Source organism: Alternaria atra (assembly GCF_907166805.1).
Source record: "Alternaria atra isolate CS162 genome assembly, contig: 32, whole genome shotgun sequence".
Lineage (NCBI taxonomy): Eukaryota > Fungi > Ascomycota > Dothideomycetes > Pleosporales > Pleosporaceae > Alternaria > Alternaria atra.
The window spans coordinates 231,707-241,102 of record NW_025091331.1 but is presented as its reverse complement, the minus strand read 5'-3'; the positions used below and the strand labels follow the sequence as shown (position 1 = coordinate 241,102).

General features: G+C 49.8%; 3 protein-coding genes across 3 annotated transcripts; all 3 read left to right on the top strand.

Annotated features, from left to right (window-relative positions):
- Positions 1-282: 282 nt before the first annotated feature.
- On the top strand, positions 283-840 carry ALTATR162_LOCUS9828 (uncharacterized protein; the record flags this gene model as incomplete). Its single annotated transcript, XM_043317464.1, has 1 exon — positions 283-840. One exon carries the CDS (start codon positions 283-285, stop codon positions 838-840), a length of 558 nt encoding a protein of 185 aa, XP_043173399.1.
- Positions 841-2,504: 1,664 nt separating this feature from the next.
- Positions 2,505-3,272, top strand: ALTATR162_LOCUS9827 (uncharacterized protein; the record flags this gene model as incomplete). Its single annotated transcript, XM_043317463.1, has 1 exon — positions 2,505-3,272. The coding sequence occupies one exon, from the start codon at positions 2,505-2,507 to the stop codon at positions 3,270-3,272; it is 768 nt and encodes a 255-aa protein (XP_043173398.1).
- A 1,395-nt stretch (positions 3,273-4,667) lies between these two features.
- On the top strand, positions 4,668-5,946 carry ALTATR162_LOCUS9826 (uncharacterized protein; the record flags this gene model as incomplete). The annotated part of the gene is made up of 2 exons (XM_043317462.1): positions 4,668-4,889; positions 4,948-5,946. The coding sequence occupies 2 exons, from the start codon at positions 4,668-4,670 to the stop codon at positions 5,944-5,946; spliced, it is 1,221 nt and encodes a 406-aa protein (XP_043173397.1).
- Positions 5,947-9,396: the final 3,450 nt, after the last annotated feature.

Genomic DNA, 9,396 nt, shown 5'->3' with positions numbered 1-9,396 from the left:
GTCTATGCAGGCGGGTATCAGGGATGCCTTGAACGCGTATGGATGTATCAAGCATACCAAATCGACGCCCTCAACGACGAGGATTCGCGAACAATCGGCTTCAAATGCCTATCTTGGAACGGTGCAGGTGGAAGTTGCGATAAATGGAAGCCATGTGAAACTCCCCCGAAGAGATGCGACTTCGACGGGTGGTCTCGCTTTTTAGGCAAAGCACCAACCCCCAAGGGATGGGCAGTTTTTCGAGAAGACGACAGCACCAGGTTGGATATAGATAAAACCGCGATGATCTGCTACAAGCGGTTTTACGAAGGCGAAGGGAAAAAGAAGAGTGTCCCTAATCCTCCTCCTGATAAAGTCATGAAAGACACGATCAGCGGCCTCGGCGCGTACAACGACCAGATCAAGAAAGTTTCGATGATGACAAGCGAATTATACGCCAAAAAAACCTCGGAAAACCAGCACTTGTGGGATGATCTTGACGATGCCGTCAATAAGATCAAGAAAGCGCGCGAGGGCGACCACGGGTTTCCATACGCCATTGATAACGCGAAGGAGAAATTCAAGGACGTTCTCGAGATTAAGACTGAGGATCTGGGCGAAAATCCTGGCAGTGGCGAGAAATGGGAGAAGGTGGACTGGAAGGAGACTTGGGAGGAAGCCCGCAGTAATGGTTTTGAGAAAAAGGATCTGAACCAGAGATTCAGAGAATATTTCGACGGATTCTACGGGAAGGAGAGCAAATCTAAAGCCCCGAGAAGCCACATCGCGGTGATCAGGTCTTTCAAAAGGGCCCAAGACCGAGCCAAGAAATGCCGACAGAAGCCAGCACCAGAGTCCTAAACTCCCGACGAACCAAACGATACAGGTACTCATGACTGAGAAATGCCGCAAACAAAACCATCGATTGAGGTGATCCTGCAGGTACTGGTCGGCTCCGTTCAAGGACCTTTGTTCTTCTTTACTTCGTTTTTTTTTCGTTGCCGTTTCTTATTAGGTTGTCAAATAATTTTACAGTGTTCGATGCTATTGGTTGCCTCCCAAGTTATGCGAATTGTCGGGCCAATTCGTGATACTCCCATTACAATACAGAAAATTTGTGCCTTGCTCTCTGCTCTCTGCTTCCGATAGACGATCATACATGTGCTCTAGATCCATCAGCTTCATTTTTTGATCCTCTTTGTCGTCTATGAATAATACGTTTTCCACCCCGCAATGCCAGATGTAGCGCTGTGAAGCCCCATGCCAGTCTTCCATATCGCCGTTTTCGCTGAGCACCACGTGAATCTCCGACACATTTTTGTAGTGGCGAAGTTCTTCGGCTCCGCCCATTCTGCACCAGTACTCGTCGTTGTTATCGCACGAAAATCTCAGTCTTTTAATCCTCTCTGCAATAGGCTCGAAGACGTGTAGCTCGGTATCGCCGATGGAAACCATGTCGATGTCCAGATTCAACCAGACATAGTGCTGTTCTGAATCCTCTGCAGCCCCGCGGCGAATAGTTAGATCAGTGAAACAACGCTGGTATAATCCGGCGTTCCGCGATTCTCGACACGTCTGTAGCGTTGCTGGCACGGGCGTGGACGACAAAATCGACCAGCGGAACGTGGGACCGAATTTGTTCGTGTCTCGAAAACGGACCTCAACGATCCGAGGCTCCACCGTCATTTCCCATATCTGAGCACGAAGTTCCGCAGGGAGTCGTGGGAATGGATGGAACGTGGCCATGCCGTAGTGAAGGATTCGAATAACGGTGATAATGAGTGAATATCTCGGCGTGTGTACAACTTGAGACGAGTGGTAATTGGAGATAATGAAACGGAGGAACGAAGAATCTGGACCTGCATGCGAACAGAGTTTAATGCAGGAACTTAACCGTTCGCCAAGTATCAAGGGTCAGCTTGACTAGCCCATGTTGATCCCCACCTTCCGTTTCTGGAATGGCCCCAGATCCTCCGTGGTGACCTCGGGAGACCCTGGATTTGTCGATAAGACGGGATCCATGGAAGAAACGCCCCACCAGGTGCTGCCGTTAGAAGAATCGCATCAACAGGCGCATATAGGCATACATCCGGCGCTAAGCCCGGCATGTTGCGTACCTAGATAGACTGCCTATAATGAGCAACGACCTCTGGGTGTGCGGCCCGCCCGGAAAATCCAGGTAACACCTGGTCGAGACCAAATATGGAAGCTGCGATCTTACCCCGGTATGCAGGCCGTCTTCACTTGGATATTGCAAGCCTCAAATATCACTATTCTCGATGAGGAGATGGGTTCGCCTAGGCCCAGACCCGAGATCATCAAGCTTTGGATCATTACTGATACAGGACTCTGATACCGTGTTGTTCATCTAAACATCCTACTCTAAAAAGGTACTACAAGTCTCATTGGCAGCATTTACTCGATAGCTACTCGCCCACATTGTTCCTTTGTTGGTTACTGTACAAACCTCCTTCACGGTTTTTCCATTGATCGCATGCTGTTGCATTTTTGCGACACCCTCTATCATGAAGTTCTCAGTCTTCATCTCTTCAGCTGCGCTTGTTCGCCAGGTCGTTGCCTCCCGCTGGCCGGAATTCGAGTGGGACCCAGAGACCATCAAAGACTGTATCGAATGGTACAACAATGGCTTTGATGTGCCGTGTGAAGACGTGCGCAAATCCTTTGCCATCAGTCCGCAACTATTCCATGAATGGAACCCTTCGGTTGGTCTCGACTGTAAGCCATGGGAAATTAAGTCATACTGCGTTCTCTCGCAGGAGTGGTGGGATAGCAGGCCAATATCGACATCGTCCTCGGCAATCCCTACGACCACAACCACCTCATTTACACTGGCTCCTTCTCCTACGTCCTGGATCGATAAAGGCTGTTATGTGGAGGATCCGAAGTTACCACTTCTCGACCGAAATATGAGCCCTAATGGAGACGCATCTTTGACCATCCCGAAATGCAAGAACAGTTGCTATCGCCGTGCTTACGAGATCGCGGGTGTACAAGAAGGCAACCAATGCTGGTGTGGCACTTACATCGGCGGGCTATGGGCAAAAAACCAGACCGACTGCAACATTCCCTGCACTGGAGACAAGACAACAAATTGTGGTGGAAAGGGATTACTAAACATATTCCGGGCCGAGAAGAACGAGACGCCTACATCAACCGTTGTCTCTGGTAGTGGTCGTACAAGTGCCACGGTCTCCAGTGCTACCGTCGCCAGTGCTACTCTCGCCAGTGCTAGCCACGCCTCTGGAGCCAACAAGAACATAGTCATGTTCTGACGAGATCGACGAGATCGACAGCATATTACTCGGTTCCTTTCCAAGGTGTCAGCACTGTTGCTAGACCTCATCTCGTAGTTTGCTTATTTTCAATTGTTGTACTCGTAGAGCCTCTATGGATTTACCTCCTAGATGCGCATACTAGCTTTCACATGGATTCTCTAGATACATGTACTTATGTATTACAAATAATTCAATCCTATAATGTTTCGATGAAGATCTATTTTCTCTTCTCACGTTTGAATGATTGTCGACGTTCCACTCTCGCATGTGCTTGAGACCAGTAACTCGAGAACATCCACTGAATATACGCCTTGCATATGTTCATCTACGTCATCCCATGGTACTCCGATGACGCAGAAGCGACGAGCTACTCGTAATTTTCGCAAAAATAAATGAGGTTCTCAAATCGGAAGTAGTGCGAACACGAAGGACCCTCACGTGTGTGCTGCATTTCTAACAAGCCCATGTTAAACAATCTCGAGACCCCTCCCACTCCAAACGGAAGACAGAAATTGACTCACGCGCACCATGCGCAAAAGAGCCACGAAGGCCGTTCTCGAATCTGCTGTGCCACAAGCACGCAGAACCTCGGCTTCGGCATCATGCCCGTGCGCGTACTAGTACGGTAGCGCCATGTTCTCCTGCAGGAGAAAAGCGCGAAGATGCATCCCTCAGGGGGGAAAGAAGCAATATTTCGGATTAATGTGTTTAAGCGCTTCTCCGTTGCATGAACTGTTGTAAGATAAGAACCTTGGAAAGATATACGCTAGCGCCTGCATACCTAACTAGGTAGGTATGCCCTGGTAGACCCGAGAACAGTCGGCACTAACTCTGAGATATGATTTCTTCGCTCGTACCGCCTTCCTTCGCGCATCAGCTCATATTAGCCGCCTCACTGACTTGTCTGAATCAGACATGGTGGCGCACATTAGACATCCCTATAGCCAAGGCTACCGGCTACTCGAATTTTGAAAATAACGCCGAATCCGATTCTCTGAATCTTGTCTGCTATTACCTGCCAATTCAAGATATTCTGACCGAGCCTGGACTCGCTCTTGTGACTATCGACTTCGGACGCCATTTCATCAGACGCAACCGAATGATTACGACAAAACAAAGTGACCTCGCTTGGCCAGAAGAATCCATTCTATCTTCCTGCAAGACCTCCATTCCGCTTGTTGAACATTGTTTTAGATTGCAAAATCCTGAGAAGCGGCATGAGGTAGAAACGGTGATGGAAATTTAGGCGGAGCCATCAAATTACGCGAGTGAATGTCATATACATAGCTATATAGTCTGCTTGTTGTAAGAATTAGACAGTACCACTTGATTCACAACTCCAGTCGAGCATTTCGCTTATACTGCATCGCGATCTCCCCAAAACAAATCAACATGCGGTTCTACGCTTCGCAATTGTTTGCACTCAGCAGTCTGCTATGGGCATGCCCTATCAATGCTTCTCCCATCTCGGCTCGTGATGCCCCAACACCGGGACTGCCTTATGATGCAAACACCACGAAGTTCTGCACCTGGTGGGCTGATATGACTACGGTTATGGCTTGCCCTGCATTTCTAAGTGAAAACTTCGTTACTCTTGACGACTTTCTTCGTTGGGTATGCAAAAGTTCCCAGCACTAAACGTGGAGGACCGACAGGCTAACAAAGTGAATAGAATCCTTCGATCGCAGCAGACTGCAGTAATCTCACTGCTGGAAAATCGTACTGCATCGAGGCTGTCGACGAGCCTGCTCCAGCACCCGGTACAACGCCACCAGTAGCAACGACGATTGCTTCGACATCCTCGACACCACTTATGACCTCATCGGCCGCTTCAAAGACTTCTACCAAGTCGAGCACCATTGTCTCAACATCATCGGACCCAGTTGTCACCTCATCTGATATTCCACCGACTTCTACCAAGTCCAGCACCATCACCAGCACATCAACTACCAGTGCAGGTAACGGCGTCACCACTCCCCAGCCTACTCAACCAGGCATGGTCAGCAACTGTAACAAGTTCCACTGGATCGCCGCAGGTGTTAGCTGTGGCCAAGTAATCAGCTACCAAAAGATCACTCTAGCTGATTTCGTCAAGTGGAACCCTACTGTAGGGGACAGTTGCACGGGTATGTGGGCTGAAGTCAACGTGTGCGTTGGAGTCATTGGCGGAAGTAGCCCTACTACTGCCAAACCCTCGACTACAACGAGTGCAGGCAACGGCGTGCAGACACCTCAGCCTACGCAGCCTAGTATGGTTGGGAACTGCGCGAAATTTCACTTTGTGGCGAAGGGTGTTACGTGCAGTCAAATTACAAGCTACCAGAAGATCTCTATGGACGACTTTGTTAGATGGAACCCTACTGTCAAGAGCGACTGTACAGGGTTACAGGCCGATGTCAACGTCTGCGTAGGACTGATTGGGGCCACAACGACGACGATCAAACCTAGCACAACTACATCAGCTGGCAATGGCATTCAAACACCACAGCCTACACAGTCTGGAATGGTGAAGAACTGCAAGAAGTTTCACTACGTCGCCGAAGGTGTGGTTTGCAGTCAGATTACTAGTTACAACAAGATCACACTTGCAGATTTTGTTAAGTGGAATACGGGAATTGGCTCAGACTGTAGGAGTATGTGGGCCAACACGTATGTGTGCGTTGGTGTATGAGATGGTTGGTAGGACCAAACAGTGCAAGGTCAGAACAGTGGCTGTCGTTCTTCCTCATCGCGTCCCAGCTATAGTACAATTGAGCGTTGCAGCGTCGAATAGACTTAGATAGCGCAATCCAAGCTTCAAACTCTTTCACACTGCTACCCGGCGATCGCCCTTGAGAACTTAGCGCTGTATAGTCTCCCAACTGACCGCGAAGATGGCGCCGTCTCCCCTACTGGTCGTAATGAAAGACCATCCTGGAATAGCGGAAGTGGTTCGCAGATTTCAATTACTCGCAGGTGAGACATCGTAAAGAGACCCCACAACATACATCGATATACAGCTACTGTAAATCGAACAATCTCGTTGCCTCCACCTTCGCGGGTTCTATCGCGGCTCATCTGAGAACATGCCGTCATCGAAGTAGGTGCCATGGAAGTAGCGGCGCCTCGGTTCGGAATTCGCCCGGCTCTTGTGATGCCCAAACCGCCTCCTAGTCTTGCGGCGTCCACTCTTAATGTTCTCGCAGCAGTTGCTCGACTTCGTAAGGTGCGCAGAGGGGGAAGTTGCTCCTAGCGAGAGGGCTGTTTGTTGAGAGAGCGTGAACTTCTTCTGGGAGTCCTTCATGTATGATGCCGGTAGTGTGAAGCCGCCGACCAAGCCAGGAAGGCTGACGTAGGAGTCCACGAGCGTAGTAGCTATCGAGGGCGGTCTGTCACGCGACATTGCGTTGCATGACGCGGAACACGCGCGACGTTTGTTGTGGCAAGGGATCGCCATCAAGAGCGAGGGTGAAGAAGCCTTGTGGCATACTGAGCGAAGGGAGGGCTATAGTCTCCAGAATCTATGCTCACTTCCCTAGTGGTGACTTCAGTGTCACAGCGGTTATGGTCCATAAGCCCTTTATTGATCGGGGCCTGGTGACCTTGAAGGCGACTGTTGAGGTTTTCATCGGATACAGGGAATTCATCTCTCTAAAGGATAACGAACATTAATGCGATGTCGCACGCGACTTGGCATCACTCCACTAAGTAGCTCACTTGACTGCAGCTGTATGATAGCGACAATGACCCCAATAATTGTGGCAATAACTCCGACGACTGAGGCGTACTCTTTAACGTAGATATACCACGTTTTTTGAGACACGGTCACAGCGCCCTGGGTACACAAGAGTGGCGTTTCGTTGTTGAGAGGAGGGGTATTGGGTGCAGGACGTAAATCAAGGGCGCATTGCGGCAGGACATGCGTAGGTGGTGTGGAGTCGTCGTTGACTAGCTGAGATAACCTAAGGTCTCCGTCCAGCTCAGATAGTTTGAGTTCGTCATCGACCTGATCGGCTGCAATGGTGGTGGAAGAGAACATGTGCAATGCGGGGCGATGGAATCGAATCACTAGGTATGATGAATTAGCGCTGTGCTACAGCCAATCACAGTCAGGCACTTCATTCCCTCACGACGGGGATTCGCTTCACCAGGCGCACCGCTGTACCTGGCGTCGCCATCACTATTTCACAGAAAACTAGACTCTTGGGCCATATCATCATTTGGAGTCTGTTGTTCTGAAGCACATGCATCGTAGAAAGTAATTCTAGTACCCTTGGGCACATTTAGCTGCGTACATCGCGTCGCAGCGCGTGCACCAAGCTGAACCGGAGGCCCGGTATCGAAGGTTGGATTCTGAATACTACACGCACCCTCAGCAGATCATATTCGAGATGTTACTTACCGATCCGAGTTCTTCTTTGCCCGCAGTGTCCGGTAGCATGCGGTCTTATGCCGTCGCGTATCACAACTCGTTGGATGTTCCGTTACGTCATGCCTGGTAAAACTTACCAACCGCGCGATCCCGCAGCTGACATCGCCATCGCCGTCGCGATCACACACGGTTCTCAATTCGAAGGATAGAACAACTCCATGTCACGTCTTCATGTTGTTGTCGCGTTAATGCTGAGTCCTCCTGACTAATCCCCGTGCCAAACAGGCCACACAACGCGCTGACTGAAGCGACGCGATGATACAGCAATGATTGACGGATTTATTTGCCGAAAGACTGGCATCTTTATCGCCGATTTAACTCCCTATGCAGTTTTCTCTCATCTTTTCCATCGTCGCTCTCTTTCTACCATCTAATCTCTAATTTTTAATTCTCGGTCGCATCGATACTGATAGCTGGCGATGGCTTCCACGGCGGATGCAGCGACTCACGATTCCACCGACTCACCACCCGAAGAATTGTCGCGACTCGACACCTCCGTCAAACTTCACGATGCAAACCAGGTCCCTTCTTGGTACGCGCATAACGCGTTCATTACTACTGGGTACCGGCCTGTAACGAAATCGATTCCCCTCTGCATCCGCAGCTTGTCGTATCTGCATAACGAAACGGTTAACATTTACTCGCATCTCATCCCCGCCATTGTCGTCCTTGTAGCCAGCTACTCGTTCGAACGCTACTTCACCGCGCGATTCCCGCAAGCGTCTTGGGCCGATGAGCTCGTTTTCCGGATCTTCTTGACGACTTCCGTAATCTGCTTTGGTACTTCCGCTGCGTATCATACGCTGATATGCCATTTGGAGTTATATGCCAGTCTATGGGTAAGACTGGACTATGTGGCGATTATCGTTCAGATGGTGGGGAGTTTTGTGCCGGGTATTTACTTTGGGTTTTATTGCGAACCGGGGCTGCAGATGTTGTATTGGTCGATGGTATGTATACCAAGATACACGATGGCACGGCGACTTACTTGGTTCTTTATGTCGTCACACTGGGTACGTTGACGGCGACGACAGTCATCAATCCGAGCCTTCATGGTCCACGATGGAAAACACTACGCCTATCAGCTTTTGTCGCGACGGGCTTTTCGGCGTTCGCGCCAATCGCACATGGCGCTTTACTTTTCCCTTATGGTCAGCTTGATCAGCAGACTGGGCTACGATGGTATTACCTTGAGTGTGTTTTGATCATGGTGGGCGTGTGGTTCTATGCGGTAAGACTATTGCGTTCATCTCAATATCCCTCTTCTGAAACACAGCGTTCGTTAACATGGATAACAGAATCACTTCCCAGAGTCTTGCAAGCCGAAGCGACATGACATCTGGGGTGCATCGCATCAGCTGTTTCACTTCTTCATTGTTCTCAGTGCTATAGCTCACTACCGCGGCATAATAAGCGCAATGGAGTGGAACTACGTGAATCAGCGGTGTCAGTGGGCATAAAGACCCGTATGCTCGACTAGACGACTACTCCAAAGTGTGCTCTCACCTTCAACGCACATGGTATCCCGCCATAATCACCATCTTCAAACTTCGCACCTTTACCTCTTCAAGATAAAAAAAAATGACAACTTCGGCAAAAAGATAATACTTAATGGACACAGCAAGACTCGAACTTGCATTTCCCGCATCACGACCGCCCCAGCAAGCTGGTCAATGAAGCTCGGAAGCTTACTTGCCGGGCGCCCGGCAG